Here is a 25,906-nt window from a genome sequence, read left to right as displayed (position 1 = left end):
GGAATTTTCCCGTCAAACTGAAGCCCCAACCCTGGGAAAGAGAAATTCAGTCTGGGCCCCGGTTTATAAACAAACCCAGAGCCCGGTAAGGTGGGAAAGGACAAAAAGACGATCGCCTCCACAAAACAGAGCTAAGAGGAAAGACCATCAGAAGGCTGGATGATCATTCATGATGGTTCGTGTCAGTCACTTGCTGCCATGGTAACCATTTGTTGTTGTACAGAGCCGGGAGAAAGAGGCCATTCCTCTACCACCGACAGACTGGCATTTTTCACACCGTCGTCGTGCTGCTGTGCAGCAAAGGCCCCTGCCGCTCGCCTGTCCTCAGAGACGGGGGGGATATTCACATCATGCCCCATGGAGAAGGAATCCGTTTCACAGGGAGCATCTGAACAGAAGCGCCAGCGTGGCAAGGGCTTTCTTCCACTCCCTGCCCCTCCTGGTCACGCCCGCTTCTGCGTGTCCGCTTGGGGTGGGCAGACTCCCCTAGGGCAGGATTAAAGGCTCCGTGTGGGGCTGCTGGGGAGGCCAGCCACGTCCCATGCCATGTGCAGACAGCACCGTTCTGGAGCCCGAGGCAGGGAAGAGCAAATGGATGTGCAGAGCAGCCTGGAACGAAGAGCCCTGGCAGCCGGCGGTTAACCTGTCTCACTGAGCGGGTAATGCAACCCGATCCCAGGCTAGGCCTGACTTTGCAGCCTGCTCCAGGCGCTAGGGCTATATCCTGTAGCCAAAGCTGCACTGAGGCTGTGTTGCATGTACCACTCCTCCCTACACCAGCCGGCCCTGCCCCCAGCCCCATGGACCTATTCCCATCTCAGACACGCCATGATGGAAGCAGCAGCAAGGCCTCTACGCTCATTTTCAAAGGGCTCTCCCCGAACATACCCCAGCTCTTGCTTGTGAGTGGGCCCTGCTGGGGTGCTATACCGCCACTCCCCCCAAAGGAGCAGGGCTCAGCCCTAACACCCTGGCCAAGTGAATGGGACCCGGGTACTGTTGATGGACCTGCTGCTACTGGCTGGCCTCTGCCTCAGGTGGACGCGACTGCACTCTGCTTACATGGCCACGCTTTTCTTTACAGGCATGAGGGCCAGCGATTTTCTTTCCAAGTCTGAGCTCCTGACAGTCACATGACTCCAGGTGCTGGGTCCCCAGATACAAGCCCATGCTCCCTGTGCCTAAATCCAGCACAGGGGCCATCTAGCGAAGCACACTCGGCCGTTCTCCTGACCCTGCTCCAAACAGGATCATTATTCATCTCTGCCCCTCTGCATGCTGGGAAACCCGGACCTTCCCCTGCTAGGCCATGGAACACCTCAAGGCACTCCCCCTGGGCCTAGGCTATTACTCAAAACGCCACTCAGCTGGGGTTCTGTCAGACCAAGGGGATGGCAGATGGGGATTCCTGAGCCCTCTCGCCTCCCATTCCATGAGGCCAGCGAGCCGTTTGGCCAAAGTAGGTCACAGGGTGGCTGCCTGAGAAAAGAAATAGAGAAGTTCATGGAGGATAGCTCTGCAATAGCCCAATTGGTCAGGTACCATGTTCCAGGTATCCCTAAACCTCTGACTGCCAGAAACTGGGACTGAATGACGGTGACGGCTTACTCAAAGTTGCGCTGTTCTCTTCATTCCCTCCGAAGCAACAGGCGCTGGCGGCTGTTGAAAGACAGGCTCTTGGGCTAGATGGACCATTGGTCCGGCCATTCTTACGTTCTACACATTTTCAGAAACCAAAGCAGTAGGAGCAGCAGATGTCATGTTGCTGGCCACATAGGATGCAGCACAAGTGCCACTACTCCTTGTTCAGTGTGGCTGCCACCTGTACCCCCCAGCCAGCAACTTCTCTTCGGTATTGCCCGGCTGCTGCACCAGACTCAAGGGCAGCCACAGAGTCCCTCTGATCCGAGTGGCATCACAAGAGACCGTTCCAAAGGTTAGCAAGAGGATACATGTAAATAATTGTGCCTCAAACAAATATAACCTTTTCCATTCACATTAGTAAACAAGCCGCAGACTTTTTGGCGGTAATGCATTCACCACGGGCTTCTGTTAACCAATCCAGCAACCTTCTCTGAGAGACCCTCTCCCTGCGCCCCCCATCTCGTCTGTGCGGGAGGGGTGGGCTGGATACACACGGTCTGTCCTGCAGGAATGTCTGAAATTGGTCTCTGCTTGCTGGAATCTGGGTCTCTGTCAAGCCGGGTGAAATCCAGCCCTGTGCAGAACAACGGCATGCGGCCAAGGCAGTATTCCTGCCCTACTTCTACCCACAAAACTGGGCTGGAGCGATGCAGATACAGGATGCTGCCTCCGCATGCAGGCGAACTGCACCCAGAGATGCAATCATTAGCTGAATTCCCTTTCCATCCTGCAAGCACATGAAGCAAAGTATTTCCCACCCCAGCCTCCTCATTTAGCTGTTCCTTTCTCCAGTAGCCCTGGTCGCCCCTTACGCCTGTGTCTCCCTCCCACTGTTCCCTACCCACACTCTCTGCCCTTCGGATACCACAGTCGACCACTCTCATTGCTTGTCCTCACCCCCTCCTCCTCAAACCCATTGTGCTCCACAGCTAACACTAAATCTCCCCCTCCCATGGACCTTCAGTGGCACTTACAGACACTTCAGTCAATGTAAGTGCTCTTGGAAAGTTTTGCTTTTTAATCTTATTTCCCAGGGCTTGTCTCTACTCCTGTGTGGATCGCTTGCCACAGTGTAGCTCTACCTGGGATTGATTTAGCAGGTCTAGTGAAGACCCGCTAAATTGACCACCAATTGCTTGGACGTCAGCTCCAGTACTCTAGCGGAATGAGAAGAATAAGGGGAGTCAACGGAAGAGTTTCTCCCATCAACCCAGCACAGTGTGGACCTCTCAGTAAATAAGTCAAGCTACATCGACTTGACGTTACTATGGTAACTCAAATCGCGGAGCTTAGATAAACTCATGCCCGTAGCATAGAGCTGCCAACAGTGAAATGGGGACAGTAATTCTGCCCCTTACTGGGGTGCAGCCATGGTGAATCCATGATTGGCTGTGAGGTGCTCAGTATGTAGACTGTACAAGCACACAGGTCACGACTTCAGGTTTGCGATGGTCAGACAGACTATAATCTGGCCCTGTGTGAACTCATTTAAAAAATTTTTTGGGGTTGAATCTGTCTCTACAAATCGGCAGCCTACCCACAATTATCCAAAATCGGCAATGGCATTTTCTTCTGAGGAGACATAGGAGTGGCTGCTCTGAAAATTGGCTTCAAAAATAACTCGTGGGCTCCGTGGACATACACTCAATGCAATCCTTTTGCTTTATTGCATATTGCCATCTTAAAAAAAAATGTACAATCTCATACCATACACAGCATTTCCTGGCAGCTAAACTACTAACATTCTGGCACCTAAATTGGTCCACTACTAAGCTAAGAAGGTCCATGACATATACTTCAGTTTACAAGCAGTTTTTTCCTTTTTGGCATTATTAAAAAAACAACCTGTAAAATACACACCCGAGAGAGAAAAAAAGAGAGAGAAAAAAAAAAAAAGAGTGGCTACTGACACCAGCACCTGTTGAAAAGTAGTTTTCAGCAATGGCACATGGATTTACCTGCACACAGCCTTTTGTTTGGAAAGAAAACTAAATGGCAAATGCAGCCCAATCACCAGGCTGATGGAAAAGAAGAACAGTCCGGAAAGGTAACTAAGCCTCGGATCCTCCACTGGAATCCCATAAGGTGAAGCCCGAGAGCTTTGCATGGCTACCATGTGCCGTGGAAGAAGGACCTCAATGCAAGACTAGAGGCCTCAGCCTTTTCAAATTCAAAAGGCATTATTCTAGCAAAACAATTAACTGACCTTTCCTCAGGTCATCAGACACGACTCCCGTGCCTGCCAGGCAGAGTCCGTTCCTCACATTGCGTCCGCCCAAATTTCTTAAGCCATAAATAAAAAATATAAATTGAGGCACTTTAGTTAAGGAACAAGAATCACCATTATTTTCCCTCCTTTCTTCTTCTTCTTCTTCTTAAAACAAAGTGCTTCACGCCCAATCTTTGAAAATTTGCAGGTTTTGCAGTTGCTTTGCTAGGAGGTGCAGGACTTTACCAAGCCATCCCCTTTGTATTTATTACTGCTTTATACACTTTTTTATACTTACAGTGTGAATGGTGCAATGAGGAAAAAAAATTGTAAGACCACAGCTCTTGACAACTCTTTTTAAGAGTGATACTTCACAGCTTTCAGAAAGCACAGAGATCCTGGGTCTCTAGGTGCTAAGAACCATAGTTTTCTACAAGTTAGTTTAAACAGCATATTTGCTATACAGTACAGATAGGAAAAAATGACATCCCAATCCCGCCAATAATACCCATTACATGAAAAAAAACGTATTTCGAATAGTGTTAATATCTAGTGCAATAGGGACAAACTAATCTCTCCACAGGAAAAACAACAAAAAAACAAAAAAGATCACAAGAATATTGATGGTATAAAAGAGTTTGTTGTTTTTTTTAAAAAAAACACCACAAATAAATAAAAGCAAAAGTAACAGTCTTCTATATATTCTGTATAATTTAAGAATATTAAGTGTTACTATGTTAATGACATTTACGTTTTATTTTCCAATTTTTTTTATTTTTTTTAAATGTATTTATTACTTGCTACTATTTTACTCCCTGAGAGCTTTGGATTTTTTTTTTGGACTGACATTTTACAGGTAGCTTTGCTTACAAATTTTAATGACCATATAAACAGCGAACAACTTGAAAAAGTCTGTTCAGAGAAATATTTCTTGGCATCATTGCTGCTGTCTGTCCATTAAAAACAAAGGGCCTCGTTCAAAGCCCACTGAAATCAATGAAGTCCGGTCCATTGACACAATGGGTTCTGGATCAAGTCCTTTGTGCATTGGTTTAAAAGACCATCCGTTCAGACCAACATTTAGGTTATACCTACACTAGAAAAGCTACTGCAGATACTGTAGATACTCCCTGTCACTGTAGATAGTCTGTCTCCTCCGGAGGAGGTTGCTACACCAACAGAACAATTCTAGCACACCAGGGGTTAGGTCGGCATAACTACATCACTCAGGAAATTTTTCACATCCTGAGCAACATTGTTTGGTTGACTTAACTTTTTACTGCAGACCTGGCCTTAGAGGATACAGTTTGTCCCACTGAACCGAAAATGGAAAAAATTAGAACACAAAAAGTTTATGCTCTTTTTCTCAGTAGAGGAAACCCTCTCCCACCCCCCATCTCCCATTTGTCTTGGGCACGAAAACACTGAAAAAGTAGAACTATGTCTATGTATTGTTACAGCAGTAAGCACACTGTGGTAATCTGTCTTCAGCAAGAGCATGGGTTGTGGTAAGAGAAGGATCGTGCTTCCCAAAAACAATTGAAAAGGGATTATCAAGAGACGTTACAGTACAAAACTCATTGGAACCAGCACAAGAGCACAGATGTTCAAGTCTTGAATAATAACAACATGGATTGTTTCCACTTGACTTTTTTTAAACACACTTCAGACTGTATGCAGGGCGTTCATAGTAGACTTCTACAAACTGTTTTCTTACGCTGTATTCTACAGATTCCAAGCTGATCCTCAGCAGTTTGCGATGACACCTCAGCGCCAGTGGTTCAAACGGAGGTGCGTTTTTGTTTCTCTCTATGCTCCCAAGGTAAAGAACGCCAATGGGAGATCAAGTAGAAAGTATTTCTCAATGCCTTTGTTTACTACAAGGAATGTTTTCGTTATCTCTTTCTCAGTAGACACGATGTTGTGCTTATGCACCAGGTTAACTACTTTTTGAACAAGGAGACTGAAGGAAAGGAAATGGAAGTTGCACTCAGACAAGTGTCTATATATGTGTTTGTATGGCACACATATGCACACTGTCCTGACATACAGACACACATGTATTCTCCATACACACCAACAACCAGACTTTTATATACACAACACACACACACACACACACACACACAAAGTGTGCCACCATTTCGGTCTGAATTACAAGGCAGTGTAATGAAAAATCCTAGCCACTTCAAAAAGACTGCTAATCGGTTTTCTAAAATGTTTACAAAACCAAAGGATCAGAAGTTGAGTTTGGTGACTGGCCTCTCCCGGCTGCTGTCCGTCAGCTGGTTGGCGATGCGCTTGCGATTCCGTTTCAGTTTCGAAAGGTCTTTGTCAAAGACTTCGCCTGACCGCAAAGCTGAAACAAGGTCATCAAACTCCCCACCTTCCTCGCTGTTTTCTTTAGCCTTTCTGGCCTTGCGTTCCCGCTCGCGCTGTTCTTTCAGCTAGACAGAAACCAAGAAGAAAAATAATCCATCTCATTTTCTGTAACACACGGACCTGAAAGGAGTCTGGACACACACAATTCAAGGCCTTGTTTTGATTTTTTGGCCTGGTCTACCTTTAAGTAATTTATCACCATCACGAGATGGATTGGGGCGTGATTTTTTTTTTTTTAAATCAAAATGGTTAAACTGCTACAACCCCTTGAATGGATACAACTTTATCAGTAATGGTGACTGACGGGTTCAGTTAATACCCCCTCATACTGGAAGGCTATCACTGTACCCTTCATTCCAATATACCCAAAACCAGAGTACGTGGTTGTATCACGAACTAGGCCCACACTGTTAAAGCCAGACAACGCTAGTGTAACAAGCGCACAGGTCCAGCTACGCTGCTCCAGCAGCATCTTCAGGAGCCTCCTGGTTTGTCGTGTGCTCATGCTTCCCCCTTGCTGTGCCTCCCAGAAGCAGGAAGCATACATGGGAAACAGGCCCTTGGTACCACACGGACTTTGGAGGGGGCAGCAGATGCCTCCACCCGTGCCTGGCCTGGTGGAAACAGGAACAATTCTGGTTTTCAATAGTGATAAAAAGCCACATAAAAACTGAAAATTAAACAGACATGTGCTCAGGGTCTGACCCGCGATCACGCTAGTCAGTGGCGCACGTTTGCACACTTCAGCGGGTGGAAGAAAAATAAAAGAAAAAGTGAAAAAATTCTTTCCTTGTCGTCAGCCAGGCCTACTAGCCAGCAACGTTTTCTGGTGCAAGGAGCAAGGAAGGAGACAGATGACCAAGCCACTGCCCCCTCTGCTTCCCCCAACTTATTTGGGGTGATACAAACCCCCTAGGGCACTACAAGGGGGCAGCCACTGGGCAAGTGAACTTCAACCCCACCCAATCTGATCCTATAATTTAAAAAAAACAACCTAAGTTTCCGGGAGCCAGCAGACATTCGACAGCTGGCCAGTAGACATCGCGATCCATTTCTGTCACTGCTTTGCACTATAAGGCTGATACTACAGAGCCCGCAGCTCAGCCAGTTCCCTGAGAGCTGGGCCGGGAGCCGGTGTGTGCCAGGAGCCAGCTTATATGATAAACCAGTTCCTGGAGCGCATCGGCTCTGGCCCTGCTTCTGGAGAGCCAGCAGTGCAGGGCAGCAGCCAGCTCCCCAGGAGCATCTGTATTCCCTAGGCGACATGCTTTTTATGCACAGTGCCACAACACCGCACCCCTGGTGTAGCTTTGGCTAGAGCAATCCCAGTTTTGTCCTCTCCTGTGAAAAAGAGTCAGGTGTTCCACAGTGACTATCAAAAACTTACACCAGTTATCAGAGCTCACGGTGGGGCCGAATTCAGGCTCGGCACAAGCTTGACAAGGTCTGCAGAGTTGAGCTGCCTCGGTGAATTTGCCTCCCTTTTTCCAATCAGACCACGAGAGGTGGTCCCGTACTGAGAACTGCAAATCTGCAGCATCTCCACCTACCGCAGGGATGTCAGATGGCGTGTAATTGAAGAGTCGCGTAATCGCGTCAAAATGTAGCAGGTACATGACTATTCCATAGTCCCCGGAGGTGAGGCGGGCAGCCAGCATGTTCCTGGCCCACGCCCAGGGAGCCGTTTGTCATCCCGTGCTGCTGCGTATCAGAGGCAACAGTGTAGGGTGGCAGGCAGGAGCTGGTCTGCAAGGGGAGCCTGTTTAAAAACTGGCTTCCTACTGAGACAGTGTAGGGCAGCGGCAGCCCCTGTCCGTGGGGGGTCCAAGCTGGAACAGCCTCTGTCTGTGGGGAACTATGGAGCAGACTGTTCGTAGGGAGCACAGGCCTGCTGTGGACAGAGGTTGCTTCGCAGCAGCCTCCCCTGCCCACCACCAATCCTGCTCCCTCTGCAGGTGGCTCCACAGAGCCAGAACTAGGGGAGCCGGCTTAAAAGTCAGCTCACCCTAAGCACAGTCTCTCCCCCACCCCCAGCCCCGCCTCTGTAGGAAGCAGCAAGGGCGGGGGGGGGGGGGAGGATAGGTGCTGGCTCCGGTGCATATTGCCTCCTTCCCATTCCCCTCACCCTTTGTGCTGCTGCCTCTATCGGGGACAGAGCGGAAAAGGCTTCGGGCACTCCCCTGCCCCCAGGCCCTAGTGGGAGCAGCAAGGCCTCCGCCGGCTGGATCCAACCGCTTGGCGGGCTGGATTCGACCCGCGGAGGCCCTTTTGCCCACCCCGGCCTAACATGAACTCCCACTTCTTAGTGTAAACCTGGCTCCGGTGGCAGGTGACTGAACTTTGCTGGGTGGCTGGATCATTAGCGTCTCAGGCCAGGTATTGATAGGGAGTGTGACATGAACATTGATCCATGCCCCCAGCTTCCACTGTGACCAAAAAAAGCAAATGCGATTCTGAGATGCATAAACAGGGGAAGCAGAGAGTTTCTTTCACCTCTATATTTGAGGCTAGCCTGACTGCTGCTGGGATCCTGTGTCCAATTCTGGTGCCCACAATTGAGGAAGGATGTGGATATGCTGGAGAGGGCTCAGAGAAGAGCCACACGAATGACTCAAGGAATAGAAAACCTGCCTGATGGCAAGGCTCGAAGAGATCTGGATTCCTTGTATTCCTTACAGCGCGGGGCTCAGACTGTTTAACTTAAGAGAAGGCTAAAGGGAGATCTGGTCACAGTCTATAAGCATCTAAGGGGAACAAATACTTAATAATGGGCTCTTTGTTCTGGCACAGAAAGGTCTAACACAATCCAATGGCTTGAAGTTGAAGCGAGACAAATGCAACTTTCTAATAGCGGGAATAACTTACCACTGAACGATTTACCGACACTCACAGTGGATTCTCCAGTACCGGCAACTTGTAAATCAAGCTTGGAGGGGTTTCCTAAGAGATCTGCTCTAGGCATTATTTCGGGGCCGTTCAATGCCCTGTGTAATACAGTGGGTCAGACTAGCGGATCACAGTGGCCCCTTCTAGCCTTGGCATCTATGCAACATGTGGCTTAATGCAAGGCGTCCCTTCCATCCAGGCTCATACACTTTCCGAAGGCAAAAAAGTTGTGGCTGGTCTGTAGTCATGAGTTAGATTGAACTCTATGGCTGCCTTTCAACGTTGCTTCTTGGAGCAAAACTGATTTTGCTTTGAAGAGAAGCAATTAGTCAGGCTGGATCTCTCTCGTGCAGCACCCTTAGCACCTGACCAGTCCCGGATGAGAGGAGGTCCTGTGATACCAGCCCCTCAGCCTGCCGCTCCTCCCCGCTCCCAGCTCCTTCAGCGCAGCTGGGCTGTCTGCAGGTCTGCCCCAGCCTCAGCTCTGCTGCCCCACTGCTGAATGGCAGGCTGTCCGATCGGGCTGCCGCAGCTTTAGCCCCACTGCTGTGCAGCATGTGGTACCAGTCACGCTGATTCTGCCAGTCTGCTGAGGCTGGTTTCCCTTCCTGGGCTGCGGTGGCTGCAACCCCCGCCCCGATGCCCAGTGGCAGGCAGCCCTAATCACGCTGCTACTTCTGCAGCCCTGCTGCTTCCCAAGCGGACATGGCCTGGCCAGACTTCCCCTCTTGGGCTGGGCTGTACTACTCAGCGGCAGACAGCCCCGATCCCTCTCCTCCCCGGCTGCTGTGGCCCCGCAGCTGGTAGACTGGCAGGGGTGCACTGGGCTCCCATCTGCTGACCCTCCTGCCCCTGGGCTCTCCAAGGCTCGCTGCTGCCTGGCGAGCCCTGTCCATGGTCGTGCCGGACCACAGATGTTGCCAGATGAGAGAATCCCAGATTTGGGAGGTGCAACCTGTAGTATGTATTATGGCAGGGATGGGCAATAATTTGACTGGGGGGGGGGGCACTCCAAGAATTTGGAAAGCAAGGAGGGCACAGTTGCATCATGGGCTGCACATACAGAGGGCCTGCCCTGGAGATCTTGCAGTGTAAGTAGACAAGACACCCGGGGGTGGGAGAAATCAAGTCAGCATTATCCCCATTTCCTCAGAGACAAAGTGACATGTCCAAGGTCACAGGAAGTCCAGGGCAGAACTGGATAGTCTGGGCCTGGATCTTCTGCACCCTAGTCCAATGCCCCAACTACAAGATCATTCTTCCTCTCCAGGGGAAGAGGGACACTTAGGGGGTAGAGATTTCCAAAAGCTCTCAGCCTAAGCCTAACTGTTTTCACTCAAGTCACTGGAAGTGCCACTGTCCACATCAATGGCAGAAGACTTAGGTCAAGATGCAAAACATCCAAAGCCCCTCCCCTCGCTAGCCCTGAAATGAATCTGACATTTTCAAGCATGTGCTAATGAAACAGTCACCATCTCCATTCCCTGTCTAGCCTCCTGGAGCACACACTGACGCCGACTCGACCACGAGAGCCAACCAGCACCGGAGATCACAGCAAGCAGGTTCTCCTCTCACCTGTGCTTCCATGCGCGCCCGACGCTCCTCTTCCTCCTTCCTTTTCCTCATGTTCTCATTCTCCTGCTTGGCCTCTGTCACAGCTTGAAGAAACTGATCGAAGATCCCAAAGAACTCATCCGGCTGCATTTTGCCAGCGTCTTCCCCAAAGTGCTTCACTGCCTTGGTAAACTGGGGAAAAGAGGAGTAAGCAGTAAGCAAGTGAGAATCCAGTGAACCCACAAAATCCTTTCTTGAAAACCAGAGTAATATTTACAGTGGTATTTGATGGAGCATGGAATTAAATGGAAAATGGATTAGCTAGTAATTCAAGTCTCAGGTGTTGTTTTTTTTTTAAAGCATACTTTGTCTTCTGCTCATTACGTGGTGGCAATTAACTAAAGATTTTCCAATGGGCTGTTCCTTTAAAGGCCCCTCTTAAATCATGTAAGAAGTTTTACACTCCTGTTTCTGCTTAACATCCTTTATTACCTAACTCAGTTTTATTAACTAAGCAGTAGTAAAAACAAGGAAGCAAAATATTGTGGTGCCGAAGACTGAAGACATAAAACTAATAGTAGACATGGCAGGGGTAGGAAACTTGCACTTTTAACTTTTCTTTGAAGAATTTTTGGGGTATTATTTATTGTTTCCACATGGTTCAATATTGAAACCAAATGTGTTAGTGAAGCTTTTAAAAGGCATTTATTATTCAGCTCAGAAATTACCCCAGATGGAGGAGGAGGAAGTTTGCAAGACCTACAGCACCATTGACAAATAATTAATGTGATTACAGCAATGCTGTAGCTAAGGTTGACGCAAGACTTCTGTCAGGATGACATAAGTTCTCCTTTGGACTGAAGTGCCTTGTGCTTATTTGCAACTCGGGGAAAGGAAAGGCAGGGAACAGAGAGGGTGAGAGAAGGAAGGTTGCTAAAAATTGTGATTGTACATTTTTGATATTATCCAACTTAAAAACACAAACATGAAAAAAACAACACCTTTACTAGTTACTTTTGTTTCCACTCTGCTGTCAGAAAGAATAAAGAAAGATTTTTGAAAGTATCTAAGTCCCATTTTCAAAAGAGACTTAGCTACTTCCTTAGTCTCAGTGAAACTCAGTAGGACTTAGACCAGATTTCAAAGGTGTTTAGGGGCCTAAAAATACAGATGGGTGCCTAAAGAAGTTTTCTAAAGCACCCAGGTGATGGACTCCCATTGAAATCAATGACAGCTAGGTGATGCTTTTGAAAATTTCATTAGGTGCCTATCTGTACCTTTAGGCCCTTAAAGTATTAAGGGTCAGATTTGTAATGTCCCATCGACTTACAATGAGATTTAAGAATTGATGGGCCTACATTGTGAATTGCAATGACACTACTGTGCTGGATTATCTCCCCACTCTGCAGACACTGAGGGCACAAGCTATCAGGTATCTACCTCGTACTAACGTGATCCTGTTCAAAAGAACGTTCCTGTGACCCAAGTACCTCCCGCCTTTAGTGTCCACCCTGGGAAAGTACAGCACAGCACACTAGCGCATGCTGCAATTCACACCCTTACATCTAAGCTGAAGGACCACAGAGACAGTCTTAGGGAATTCTGAAAATGTTATCCTCATGCCACCTGGAACTTTCCAGAACAGTGGCCCGGCATCCTCAGGAATAACAAGAACGAGACTCAAACCCAGAGGAGCCTTTTAACAGTGAACCTCACATTAACTGAGCACGATTCAAGCTACAGTGTATGGCTGCTGTGCTGACAGCTGTCGAAACAACAGTTCAGCCATTTTAGAGCAGGCCTTGAGTGACACTTAGGACTTGTCTACACTTGAACAGCGTGCCATCACTTGTAGCATCTCCTTTCACTGAAATGCACCTCGTATCCATACATAACAGTGTACCAGCTGATTGGCTGGAGGGCAGCATTAAGTGAGCCTGGTAGTTGGTCTGGGTAAATGCCCACTGCAGTTCAAGCTGCTGAATGTCACCATGGATGCATCTCAGCAGGGCTGTGACTGCTGACAGCTGCCATCTTTGACCATTCCCTCAGCCAGGGAACCGAAGAGGCCTCCTGGCTGAGAATTCCATAATCAGGAATGGAGGTGGCATTTCCACAGAGGGGGCGGTGCAGTAGGGAGACACGGTCAGAGGACTCTGATAGTGGGGTGAGAGTCGAAGACCTGTGGTGTTTATGGGGTGGGGAGGGGAAAGAGGAGACCAAGAATGTTCACCATCTTTGACAGCAGCTAGATGATGGTCCACACTTTAACTGGGCTTAGGTCAGCACAGCAAGGAAAGGCCTCATACCAGCCATGTGCACATATTCAAATGGTTGCCACGCCCTGACTGAAACACAAAGTGACATGGTGGTCTGGAGCAGACAAGCCCTTCAATTGTTTTTTGGTAGGATTTGAGATAGGCTTCAATCACCACTGGATTAGTCCTCTTTGTCGAGAGAGGCTCACAGATGATATCAGAGATATTACCAGTTCTTTAGCTTCCGTCAGAAGATCTTCAACATCAGAGAAGCTAAAGCTGGCTAAGGTGATGAACTGGCTGACGACTGACACAAACTTGTCTCCAGGATGAGAGAGCTGCGATTTCTGGTATTCCAGTTCCTTAAGGAAATAAATTCAATTGTGGTCAGTGTCTGTTTAAAAAGGGAGACACAACATTGCATATTTAACAAAGCCCAAAATGTATCTTATCTTAAAAGCCACTTTACTATAAAGAGTGCTCCCTGATCCTCAGAAAAGTCTCTTACCTGTGCTATAGCTGCTGCCTGAGGAAAGATTTCAAGTATTTTACTAGATAGCCTGACAATAAACCTTAGGATCAAGGTGTCTGATCGGGAAGACGTGACCGACTCTGTTCCACCTGTCTCCTCTGCTCTTGTGAGAAACGCATCCTCTCTGCTCAGAGCGGGTACATTGAACAGAGGTGAGGCTTTGTAACATACCCAGAAGTGACAGGCCTCGTTCCAGGGCTACCTGCCTTGACGATGTTGCCATGGTAATAATTTGTTCTCATCTCTTCCTATTCCACCCAATTCCTCGGGTGTGATTGTACAATGACAGGCCAACTTTCCATTCTATTTCCTCTATGGAACCAGCTAAACCGTTCTGAATTTGTCTGCTGAATGAGTGGTGCTGGCAGAAACCTAGCTTCCCAGATTAGCATTTTGCTTCCAGGACTCAGCATGTGCGCTCCACATTTAGTAGGCAGTTTTCTAGTGGTTCCTCTTGAATCTTCGTGTTAAGGCTGGCAATTTCCCAACCCTTTGCAGAAATCAAAGCATGAACTAACAGTAACAAACCTACAACTTGCTCTTGTTTACACATGGCTTTCCTCTGAAAAAAGGACACAACATATCCACTTTACTCATCTTACTGTATCTATGGCTACTGAAGTTTAAACTCCACCACCATCTCTCTGCACTGTCAAATGCAAGAGAGTTACAAGATAAACTATAGAAAGCCTCACGGGGTAGCCGTGTTAAGACTACTCATTTTTAAAGTTACAGAGTATCCCATGAAATGGGTTTTACCACAAAAGCTCATGACACTATATATTTTTGTTAGTCTGAACGGTGCCACAGGACTACTCGTTTACCTGTTACTTTTCTTGTAGCACTTAACTCCCTAAACTGCTTGTACATATTACACTTGCACGCACACTCAGTACTGGTCAATGCGGAGCTTCTATCATTGACTGGAGCTGTGCACCACACTTTACAGAGCCCAGCAGGCTGCCTAAGGTATTTTACCGTGCAAACCCTCTCTCATCACTTACAGGTTCAATGTTCTGTCAGGTCACCAGGCCACGAGGTGGACTTTTCCCTCTCTCCCTACCACCACACGTGGAATTGTGGCGAGCCACCCAAACTATCAATATATCCCCTTCTCCTACATGCACGGAGACCTCTTCCAATCCATTTGTTCACCACTTCCTTCCCAGGCCTCATGAGGAACTACTGTCTGCTTTGTGGTCTCCATGATGGGCTGTTTTATTGTGGCAAAGCCAAGTCCTCGTTTATTACCTCTTCATGGTTTTGGTCAACATCAACTAACTAAACTAAGCCCCAACTCTCTATGAATCTCTCAGGTGCTTGGCTGATTTATAAGCAGCCTACTCCCATCCTGAAGCAGCCTTCAGAGAACAGACACACATGCATGGCAGGAAGGAAAGCCAAACTGATCTCCAGGAAATAAGATAAAAGCAGCTTTGCTAAGGGCTTCCTGTCCTACCTCCCTAAGGACGGATGCTATGATACTTGGAATCAGAGTGGACTATCAAGTGGGTAAATAATACTTACAGTTTCCACAGCCTTCAGTCCACTCCTCAAGGTGTTTATTTCCTTCTCCAGCTCCGTCATGCTGTTGAAAATGGCAGCGCTTTAATTTGAAGCCTTTGCCAATGAATTCCAGAACTCTGTGCTCGCATCAGCTGTGTTTTCCCCCCCATTTAAAACAATCCCTCACTGTGCTTCCTCTCTTCAGATTAGCAGCTCTCAGGTGTCAAATTCTGTTGACAGACAGTGTGGCCATTTGGACAAATGTGAAACTAGTTAGTGTTTCTTTCAAGCTATGCGTACTGCCTTATAAAAGGAACAGTCTCAAATTAAAAATCAAATTAAAAATAGTTGAGTAAATGTGTAACCACGAGAAATGTTAGCAGTTACACGTTTACACGCAGGGAAGGGCAGGCAGGAGCCAGCACTCATGGGGAGCCAGCTCCCCACCTGCCCCCACCCGCTGCCTCTGATAAAGAGGCAGCAGTGCAGGGGGCCAGGCAGCTCCGCGGGAGCCAACATGTGCAGGAACTGGCTTGAAAGCTGCTTCCCAGGTGTACTGGCTCCTGCCTATCCCTCCCTGCTGCCTCTGTGGGAGGTAGCAAGGAGGGTGGGGAGCAGCTCCGCAGAGCTGGCATGTGCGGAGAGCTATCTTAAAAGCTGGCCCCCGTGTGTGCTGGCTCCCACCTCCCCCACCCGTCCTGCTGTCTGATATAGAGGCAGCAAGGGTGGGGATGCGTGTAGTCGACAGATTAACCAATAAGACCAGCTTAGATTTTGCATTAAAAGGGCCCTTTGAAACTCAAAGAACCACTAGCTAATTAGGAGGCTTTGTAAATTCCCACCCCCACACACACCCCCACCCTCGCCCTAGAATTTAGGATTAAATGAACTAACACGGCCCCCATTAATATATATCAATTCATCCTCAGTCACAAGCAGCTCAGCCTTAGACATGCATGCACCTTGTACTTATTAATACACACTCAAGCCCCAAAGCAGTCACACATTTTGGAACCTCATTGATTTCAGCGCAACTTAAGCATGCGTTAAGGGCTTTACTAAATCAGGACCTTGGCCTTGCAACTAGTTTAAAAACAAAGTGAGCAGGATTCAGCAAGCCATAAGACAAGTTTTCGAAGAATGCAACAGATGCCACAAGGTTTGCACATTGGTTTAAAGGTGCTTGAGTGAACAGCTCCCCTATTTGCATGCCCTACACCTGGGTGGCACACAGAAAAAGGACCACACCTCTTTGTGCCGATGCTGTCGTGGCATTTGTATTTAAATACCTGACCCTGATCTGCAGCCCCATCTTTGCAAAAAACATGTTCATTCTAAAATGGCATCTACATTCTCAAACAGAATATTTTGAATTGAAATGATTTTGCGGTAAATGCAACAGGACACTACTATCCCGAGTGGCTCTTACTCTCGCTAGGGATTTACAGTTCTTTTCTGTGTGGTCCAAGATTTAAAACCTCTGCTGTTGACATGTGATTTGCCAACAGCCTTTTGCTTCTCTCTAAATGGTGGATTCCAGACACTGGTAGAGAAGGGAGCTTTCCAGAAACAAAAGGAAAAGACCTAGTAATATTATCGCATGTGCAATATTCTGTTTGTTTAAAGTTGCCACCAACGCTTCTACCTACTTTACTTTGGCTGCTTGAGGGATGTCGCGCAGCTCTTCATGAAGACCGAGGACTTTGGGATATTTCTTCTCCACAATAGTGATGAGATAGTGCAAAAGGGTGATGTTCCTAAGATAAAAGAAAGGGGACATTACAGTTAAATTGTAAATAGCTGCAGAAGTTGGGTATGAGCTCTCTAATCCTGGCCATATTCTTGTTTGGATCATTACATTCTACATGCCAGCAGTTCCAATTAGTTACAGCCTTCTTCACTTCCTGTCCTGAAAGTCTGGCTAGGGTTGGGGACAAACAGCAGCTCCCTTCCACCCCCTAGGGGGCTGAATTCCAGCAGTGCTGATGTTCTCCATCCATGCCTGGTGCAGAAGGTGCCTGCACGCATGCTGGGCATCATTAGTTGCACGGGACATGGACGTTTGGTGTTCTGGGATCTGCATCCATTTCCTACACAGTTCCAAGTGTGGACTTTGGTTTATAAGGGCTTTACAAGGCTTTAGGGTCTGGCTAGCCGCAAGATTGCCTCGACCTCCGTCCCTGCGATGGGGGGGAAGTGGGGAAGCTCAGGCCAGGAGTCCCTACAATCAGGCATCTTGGAGCTGGTGACCAAGGATTGTCAGTGGAGGGCGTGAGATTCTAGAACGCTGCTCCCCCCGGTCCAACACAATTCAAGTCTGTTGACAGCTAGGTCACAGGGCAAAGGCCCGCAGAACGTCGCAAGCATTTGCTGAAAAAGGAGGCTGGAGGAAAACAATCTGGAGAAGTCTCTTTCCCTCTCTGCTTCTTGGCAAAGAGGAAACACTGCGTGTTTTATTCCACGCTGTATGGTGCCGTCAGTCGCAGACTGCCTACGTGCCCTTTCATGGTGCTGTTCTGTACGGATACCTCCAGCCTGGCCCTCTCCCCTGACACCCTGAATCATCTGGGAACCACTGCAGCTCCTGCCCCTTTGAGTAGGGTGACCATCCGTCCCGCTTTTAAAGGGCCAGTTCCTTATTTTAGCTCTCTGGAAGGCAGGCTTTAAAAAAAAAACAGGGGGGGGGGCGCGCAAATTGTCTGATATGTTGCACAGCAGAGGGAGGCTGTTTCAAGAGCAGGCTGGGGAACCGCCCCCACCTCCTCCCATCCTGACTCCTGCAGCTCCCCCTCATTCTACCAGGCCTCACACCACCAGCCCACCCCGTGGAGAACAGCAAGCTGGGGACAAGGCAGGCACTTCTAAAGAGCAGTAACCACTTAATTAATTGTAAGTATATTTTATTTTAGTATTTTTACTTATTTTAGTTATAATAATGCAGGGTGTCTTTTTAATGGGTGCTCAGTCAACCTAATGCTATTTTGAACGTTTGCACTGTACACGTCTGATGGATTGTCGTTGAACTCACTTAAATCCAAGCCATTTTACCAGGCGCCCTTTGAGGGCACCCCTGCAGTGTGCAGCAGCCCTCATTCACCATGAGGAGCCTGGCGCTGGGAGCCAATACAACTGCTGTCTGGCCATCCCCTTCCTCCAGGACAGGCTGTGGCGGGCGAGACAGAAAGCAGGGCTTTCTCTGTTAAGGTTTCCTCACCACCCCTCTCCCTTCACAGCTGGATACCCACTTGCCCCAACAACACAGCTCTGGCTGGCCTGCATGGTCCAGCACTGGAGGGACACTCCCGGCAGCTAAACAGTATGTGTTGCTCCAGGGCTATAAACTCTACAGAAAAGGACTAAAAGTCACCCCAAGCCTCAAGCACAAACTCAAAGCAAACCCAGCAACCACGCACCCATTCCCCACACTGTAGAGTGCAGTGGGGTGTAAGAGAGACTTACATGGCCTCACCACCACAGGCTCCACTAAAATTCCTTCCCAGAATCCACTAGAGACATGAAGATGCCACTGAAATTACTCCATGAAAAGTAGGGTATTTCCTCTGCTCCCCAAACAGTGTCTGTCCAAGGGATTTCTCAGGTGTCTATCACTGTATCCTTCAGCATGTCCAGAAAGGCAACTGTGATGCTGGAAACCAGATGCCAGCTCATGTCAAGGCTTCTAGGCAGGGCCAACCCACAACATTTTGGCACTTGAGGTGGGGAGCTCAAATGATGCCCCCATGCCTCCTTTTGTCCTGCCTGCCTGTTATGTCTCTTGTGCCCTCCTTCCTCCGCATAGCACTCCACCATCTCTGTGCATCTAGAGCAGAGAGAATACAAAGGCACCAGCAGCAGACAATTTTCTATACTCTGGGTCCTAGTGGCGCCCCCCCCCCCCCAAGTTTATGGCACCTGAGGCAGGAGCCTCAGTTTGATTCATGGAAAGGCCAGCCCTGCTCCTAGGCCTCACTAAAAACTGACAAATGTAGATCTGGAAGCCAGCCTGGCTCACCGGTGTTGTTATTAAAACAGCAGCGTTATAAGAGCGCGTTTAGACTTGATGAAAATGCTTGTAGGATGCTGCGTGTATTGATCTCACTTATACCATCAGTATCCAGGTATAAAGTTCCATTGAGTGCTTGCGTTGTAAACCTCTCTCTGCGTAATTCAAACAGGAAAGATGCATGAACTGGCGTAAAATGCTGGCTTTCTACTGTTGGGTCTTGTACGCAAGAAGGCCCATTGAAACCAAAATTAGCCACCAAGAAACATCGAAAGGACAAAGGCTTTGTTGGCTGCTCCCCGCCTCTAACCCGCACCTATGAAGAAGGGAGTAATTATGGATCCTCTGAGTTACTCAGAATCCACAAGGGCTTTCCCAGAAGGGACAGGAGGAGTTGCTCACTTGTCAATGCTGGACTTCGTGTCTGCAATCTTGTTGAGGCTGGCGATTTTGAACCCAAAGGCGTTGCCTCTCTGGCCTTTATTCATGTAGTTTCCAAAGGCCAGAACCACCTCCAACAACTGCTTCAGGCTCTTACTCTGAAGCACTTCCTTTGAGCCAGCACGGATTGCTAAAAGGGGGAAAAATGGTTTTCCTGCAGTTAGGTTCTGGCAACACACAGCACACAGACTAGCCGGATCGTTACTTTACAACCCAAGCCACCATAACAAAAGCTATCAGGAACTGCAGAGTGCTGCTGAGAGGCTGGCAGACCAGCAGCCAACCCATGCCAAGGTCCCTTGGCCTCACTGAGCTCTGACAAAAGCTCGCTGGTGTGCGAGCATTGTTAAAATACATGCTATGTTGATAATGTGTTTAGTGCTTGGACTTTATGAAATGCACGCGAGTTGCTGCACACGCTTGTACTCTCTGTATCCTATGTTACAAGGTGATATTTAAGTATTTGCTATGAAACTGGAAACCCCAGTCAGGAGAGAAGTATTACCAAGCGTGAAATACTAATTGAGGTCCCCCTGTGTTAATCTCCTGCCCAACCACAGAAGGCCTAGAGACATCAGACAAACATCATCTGATGTGGAACATCATCGGAGAAAAGATTGTGCCCCTCATGCCCAAGAAAGGGGGATGCACACAAACCCCCGTCTTATCACAGTTTGAACGCTAGGGGAAGGGACTAAATATCCCCGACCAAAGGGTCTGTATCACTGTGCTGCTTGGAATTTGGAGGGGGCAACTTTCCGAAGCAAAAGCAAGGGAGCCCCAAACTGCTGAGCCCTAAAGGACATACAGAGCTTGCACATTACAGCAGTCTCTATTGCTGTTGAAACCTAAGACTGTAACTCATCTCCGTGTGTCTGTTACCTGTTTTAACCTTGTAAATAAAAACCAGGAAAGAACGAGAGTGAATAGGCTACAAGCGTTCTCTTCGGTGAGAGTTCTAAAGTACAACTGATCTGGGGCAAAGGACTGGGCCTTTGGCACTGGGAGTAACCATAGCATCGCTGCAATTTTTGGTGCAAGGGACCATCTACCACAAAGGCAATCTTGCCTAAGTGGCAAGATAGACTGGAGTGCCCAAAGGGATTGTCTGTGACTCCTTGCTTGAGGAGTTCACACTCAACACTTGGCCAGGGAAATCTAAGTACAGATCACAAAACCGGTTTGGTATTGGAGTCCTGGTTTGTAACAACTAGTCCTGTGGTTGGCACCCACATGTATGAGCCATTCCAGTTAGCTTGACAACCACCTACTGGGGTAGATGAATTCAAGCTCTTCTGAATAATATCTTAAACTACTGGAAAGTATTAAAAATCCCCTCTTGCTTCCTTAAAGCAATCCTATTGATAACAATACATACCAAATCTGACCTCCCCTCTTCTCCCTCCTTTTATCTTTTTGCTACTTCTACACAGCTTGGGTCTATTTAGTTTTGAGATAAAAACAAGGGCTCCTCCCAACTTAAACAGACAAGGGCAGTGCTACAATAATGAATCAATACACCTGGGGATCAGGAGGGAAAAGATTTCTGTTTCTGGATTCCAAGGCCTTGCTAGACAAAGACGTTTGGCTTTCCTGTGTATATGCTGAGCCCGTCTGGGTTTTATGAGTGATGGGGGAAATGGGGGAATACTTGACACATCAGCAAAAAGCTTTCTAGCGAACCAACAACAAAATCCCCTTAACTTACATTCAATCTTGGGTTTCACTTCCGCAACTCTCTCGGCAAACTTCTTTTTGAAGTAAAGGGATTGCAGCCTGTGCTGATAATGATTTATCCTGTAAGAGAGGCACAAGTTGAAATGTGTTTGCTGCAGGCAGGACTCAGCTGCTCCACTATTCACAGCTGCAGATGGGAAAGGCCCATTTCACTATGAGAGCACCTCTCTCTTTGAACTGCAGTGGGACAGAAAAGATGATGCCTTAAACTACTGTCTCATAAGGCCCCGATTCAGGCAAGTGCTTAAGCCCATCCCTCTTCAGGACATTGTGTCACCACTTCTTGTAGACATGTATTTAAGGCCTGTTGTAATTTCCCTCCTCTGGGTAATGCAAACTCTACAGTTAAATGGTAAAAATTCCCGTCAACTAGTTTAAACATCGGTGAGAGCGACATTGTTTTATACCAGCTGAGAATCCGGGAGGCAGCACTGGAAAAGGAAAATTACTCCTGTCTTGCATAATTTGGACAGAGCTTTCTATCACATGCTTCCCCAGCCTAGCTCTAAACATTCAGCACTGGGAGATGAAGGTTGCAGTTGGAAATTCCTAATTTATCCCCAGGGCAGCAAGGGAACAGGCTCGCACAAGTATCTGGGAGCTGCAAAAATGAATACAAATATCCAAGTGGATTTTCAAGCCAGGCCTCATTAGGCTCCAGCTGCATTACACAGGATTATCTAGCTCCATTAGCCAACTATTCTAGAGAAACCCTGTGATTAATCTGCGCAGCTGCCATTCCAATAGGGCTAGTGTGGAAGCAGCCAGTGAAGTCAGGCCTACCTGCTCATTTCAAAGAGGAACCTGTCCGCTTTGGCCATGCGATCTAATTCATGTTTGTGCTCCTCCAGGAGGTCAATATCGCTCTTCTCAGGAACAAATTTCAGGAGCTAAAAGGAAACACAGTTTAGACACGAGACCTACGTTTACTTTTATGCAATCCCTTTCTTATTATGGGGCTTTGGCTATAACAAATTAATATCAAATGAAATCTAGCTGCGTCTACTTCCACCCCCAAACTTGCCCCGCACACAGAAGGTGCAATACAGAGCTATTACAATTTGTCTAGGAAATTCTGGCCTTGTGCCATTCCCCACACACATTACTGTTCAATACTTCCCACCAGGCCTTTGACATACGGTTTGGTTTTACACCAGCTATGTTGATTCTTCAGCCAGTCTGTTATAAAACAATTATTTTAGACTGTAGCACAGTGGGTTTGAAATTTCCTACTGGTCACGTCAAAGAAAGAAGAACCCACTTGCGGCAACTAAAGCTTATTGAAAAAATTTAGATCTTTCCCCTTCCCTCTCCTCTCCCTCCCCCCACAGTTGTATTGAAACCAAAACAAGTCATGGTAACAGTGGTGTCAATGAATATTCCATTGGAACCTCTCCCCGGTCCAGAGTGCAACAGAGAGCAAGATCCACCCAAACTATTCAACAGCCCACAGTAGGAGGTGGATGACTCAGGTACACACGCTGATTCTACCTGATTCAGAGCAGGGATTGCTGGGCCTCCTACTTCCCAGGCAAGTGGCATCCTCACTAAGCTATTCAGGGGGCTTCTACATATCTCCTCTTGTGCATTTTCCACAAAAAGTTTTTAAAAGGTCCCAGAGGCAAGAAAACAAGCCTCGAAACTTTTTGGAAAATGGGAATTTTTGTTTTCTAGCCAGCCCTAGTTGCAATCAGGGTGTTTTTACTTGTAAATTATATTTCAACTAATTAAACCTCCCAACTCTGCTCTGGAGGTGCGAGTGTTATCTCTGTTTTACAGGCTGTAGACAGCTCTGTGTGTAGTCAGGTCTCTCGGTCATTTCATGTCAGAGCTGGGATCAGAACTCAGGTATTAGAGTTCAGACATTGAGTTGGCTAGAATGTAGATCTGTGTGTCTTTGGTACTGCCAAAAAGGAAGTTCTCAGTCTGCTCTCAAGATACCCACTGCCATCCTTAGCGATTTCAGCCAAGCAGCAGCTGGATAAGGAACAATTGGTTGAAGCTGAACTGGAGTCAGGAGGAGGCAATGCTCATACACAGGGGGTTTGCAGCCTCTGCTTGAAATTACACACCAACAACTGGTCAAAGCAGCCTTCAACTTAGAAAGGCCCTGAAACCATCACTATGCTAGACTCCCATAGAACAGCAACCCTAAACGACTCGTTGCTATCTGAGGCTGGCTAGGAGAACCTGTGTTGCGTTGGCAGGCAACATGCCTTCTTAAATGAACACCAGCAATACAATCACCTCAGCACAAAACCTTCAGCCCTCCAGAAACTCCAACGAGAACAAACCAACAGGGCTGCTCTCAATTTCACCCAGCTGCCTGCAGCTCCCTGGGACTGGTAAGGAATGCTAAAGCTATGCCCACTTTTGCTTGGCTCTAGCCTTACGTAGAGAACCAAGCAGGCAGGAGGCTGCCATCTGGGGTATCTCCATAGGAGGCAATTCTGCTGCTGGTTGGCAACGCTCCGACTTGCTGTCTGAATTCTGCACAGTTGGCTAAACCAACGGCCCTTCCTTTTAAAATGGAGAAATAAGGCCCAAATGTCACATTTCTGCCTGGAGCGAATCAACTGGGCAGAGCTAGAATCTCCTGGAGGCAACATTGCTCAAGCAATGAGGCACTCTGAGGTGCGGCGCTTCCCTCCCTCAGGGACAGCTTGGGCCTAGGTGTGGTGATGTTAGTCAGGCAGCATTACTGCACTCTGGTCCCTACTGCGTTTATCAAAGGGCTCTTTGAATAGCATCATGCCAAGGAGAGGCCTCTGCCCCACCCCCACTGGGAAATAACAAGCCTTTCCTTTTGATTCACTTCTAATTCCTACCCCACCTCCACCGCACCCTCGGCGCTGTGTGTCAGTGATCTGAATGAGGGCACTCAATCCAAGGAGCTGGAGCGTTGGGTTGGTTTGTGAAGGGCTAAGCGCCCTTTAGTAGCACGATCAATAAAGAAATCAGGATCACAGCAAACACTGCCTGACACCGTTCGTGGGCTGGGAGTCCCAGCCACTCAGTCCTGCTGAACTACCACAGCGTGCACAGAAGTCACAATGAATCTACACTTGTCAGTTCAGCTTTAGCAGAATGTCACCTTCACGCTCGGCATACCAACGTGAGCCCTGGAAACAGCACTGTGAAGAGAGGACCTGGGGCCAGACTCACGGCTGTGCTACTCCAGCGTGGCACCAGGTTTTAAAAAGGAGCCGCAGAAACGTAAAACCACAGTAGTGCTGGTAGAAGGGCTCATCTGATCTCCATCCAGACACTGGGATTGTGTCTAACAACTGTCCACTGGACTGAGCAAGCTCTTATACTGTGAAATGCATTGCTGGAATCTGAGCAAAAGGGCTGGGGTTTATGAAAAAGGGTTGAGTGAATATTGTGTAAGTCACCTTTTGCATGTTTTTTGAGGGGTTCCTCCCCTACTTTGGCGAGCCAAAGTGTTGTAAAAGCTGTGTGGACATGCTCACCTGTGTCGCAAACCCCAGCTACGCACTGGGAGCCATTCATTAATCTGTCCCAAGTCTTTGCCTAATTTCACAAGGCATCCAGTACTAACAACCGGCTGCAACAATAAGCACGACAGTAAGAGGCTGTCACCCACCTGCTCTAACATGTCTTTTGGCAGGTCCTCTTGCTCGTCCATTGTTAAAATTGCACGTTTGATTTCATCGTTTGACAATTTCAGCCTGGGAAATGACATGAATTATGGTCAGAAGAGTGCAACCGACTGCTGAAATGCCGCCTCAAAATTGCGCTAGCGACACTGGTTTTTCATGATGCTGTTTTTCCCAGACAATTGGGGCAAGACAGTACTGCAGCTTCCCCACGTGCACCAGTGCTCAGCTCCGGGGGCTCACGCAGGCCTCTCTTCTGTTCTACTCACTGCTGGGGAATACCTCAGATTACCGGGTCGGGGGAGAGCAATGCACGACAGAATGAAAGGCTTATTTCATCCCACTCTAATTCAACACCTGAGTAGCCAGACAGCTCTTCTACTCCATGCAGGAGTGACACAGGAGGAGAGCGGAGGTTAATCCCTTCCACTCCATGGCTTACTACCTGGTGGTTTTTCCAGTATTTATTCGGCCAGTTTCCATGTTAAAAAAATACCAATCTGATAGGAGTGAGATCGCTAAGGAAAGTGTTTATACAGGTTGTACCTCTCTTAACTGGGACTCCCTGGTTTGGCAGCCTCTGTGGTCCAGGAACATCCATGGTCCATGCTGGACCACTGAGCCCAGGGGAGGGGGATTTGGCAGCAGGGCAGGAATGCCGTAGGGACACCGGCGACTCATTTGGGAGCCCAGTGTGTGTACGTGTGTGTGGGAGGACGGATGGCATGGCAGGGTGTTCGGGTCCCAGCAGAGCTCCCTGGCTCCAGTGGCTGGAAAGCTCCAGCCTGGCAGCGGCCGAGGAGCGCCGAGCCCCGCAGTAGCCAGAGAGCGCTTGTCCCTCTACCACAGCCCCGTCCCTCTGCCTCCGCCCTAGCTGCAGAGCCAGGCGGCTGTGGAGCTCTGACCCCAGCAGGAGAGGGGCCAGTGACATCTAGAGAGCCCCTGGAGGGGTAGGGGCAGGCTGGAGCCCTAACTGGGTGGCAGCACAGGCCACGAAGGAAGGGACCTCCTCTGGTCCGGCAAATCCCCTTGTTTGGGACCAGTCAGGTCCCAAGGGAGCCGGACCAGGGAGATCCAATATGTATTTAAAATCCTCCCTTGCAGTCCATTCCATCCGGCTGGCCTCGGTCAGTC

The 25,906-nt window shown here is 48.2% G+C and overlaps 1 protein-coding gene across 3 annotated transcripts in view; it reads right to left on the bottom strand.

Annotated features, from left to right (window-relative positions):
• Positions 1-3,283: 3,283 nt before the first annotated feature.
• Positions 3,284-25,906, bottom strand: part of DAAM1 (dishevelled associated activator of morphogenesis 1) — a 196,751-nt gene continuing 174,128 nt past the window's right edge. For all 3 annotated transcript variants that reach the window (XM_075926322.1, XM_075926324.1, XM_075926323.1), the window contains 9 exons: positions 24,760-24,844; positions 21,936-22,042; positions 21,124-21,212; positions 19,377-19,545; positions 16,621-16,728; positions 14,993-15,053; positions 13,164-13,295; positions 10,697-10,867; positions 3,284-6,300 (listed from right to left, as the gene is read on the bottom strand). In XM_075926322.1, the coding sequence (XP_075782437.1) occupies positions 6,091-6,300; positions 10,697-10,867; positions 13,164-13,295; positions 14,993-15,053; positions 16,621-16,728; positions 19,377-19,545; positions 21,124-21,212; positions 21,936-22,042; positions 24,760-24,844 (1,132 nt within the window). In that variant the 3' untranslated portion in view covers positions 3,284-6,090. The remainder of the gene's footprint in view (positions 6,301-10,696; positions 10,868-13,163; positions 13,296-14,992; positions 15,054-16,620; positions 16,729-19,376; positions 19,546-21,123; positions 21,213-21,935; positions 22,043-24,759; positions 24,845-25,906) is intronic.

This window comes from Pelodiscus sinensis, chromosome 4 (assembly GCF_049634645.1).
Source record: "Pelodiscus sinensis isolate JC-2024 chromosome 4, ASM4963464v1, whole genome shotgun sequence".
Taxonomy (NCBI): Eukaryota; Metazoa; Chordata; order Testudines; family Trionychidae; genus Pelodiscus; species Pelodiscus sinensis.
Note: the sequence above shows the minus strand (reverse complement) of the source record. Positions and strands in the feature narration are given on the sequence as shown.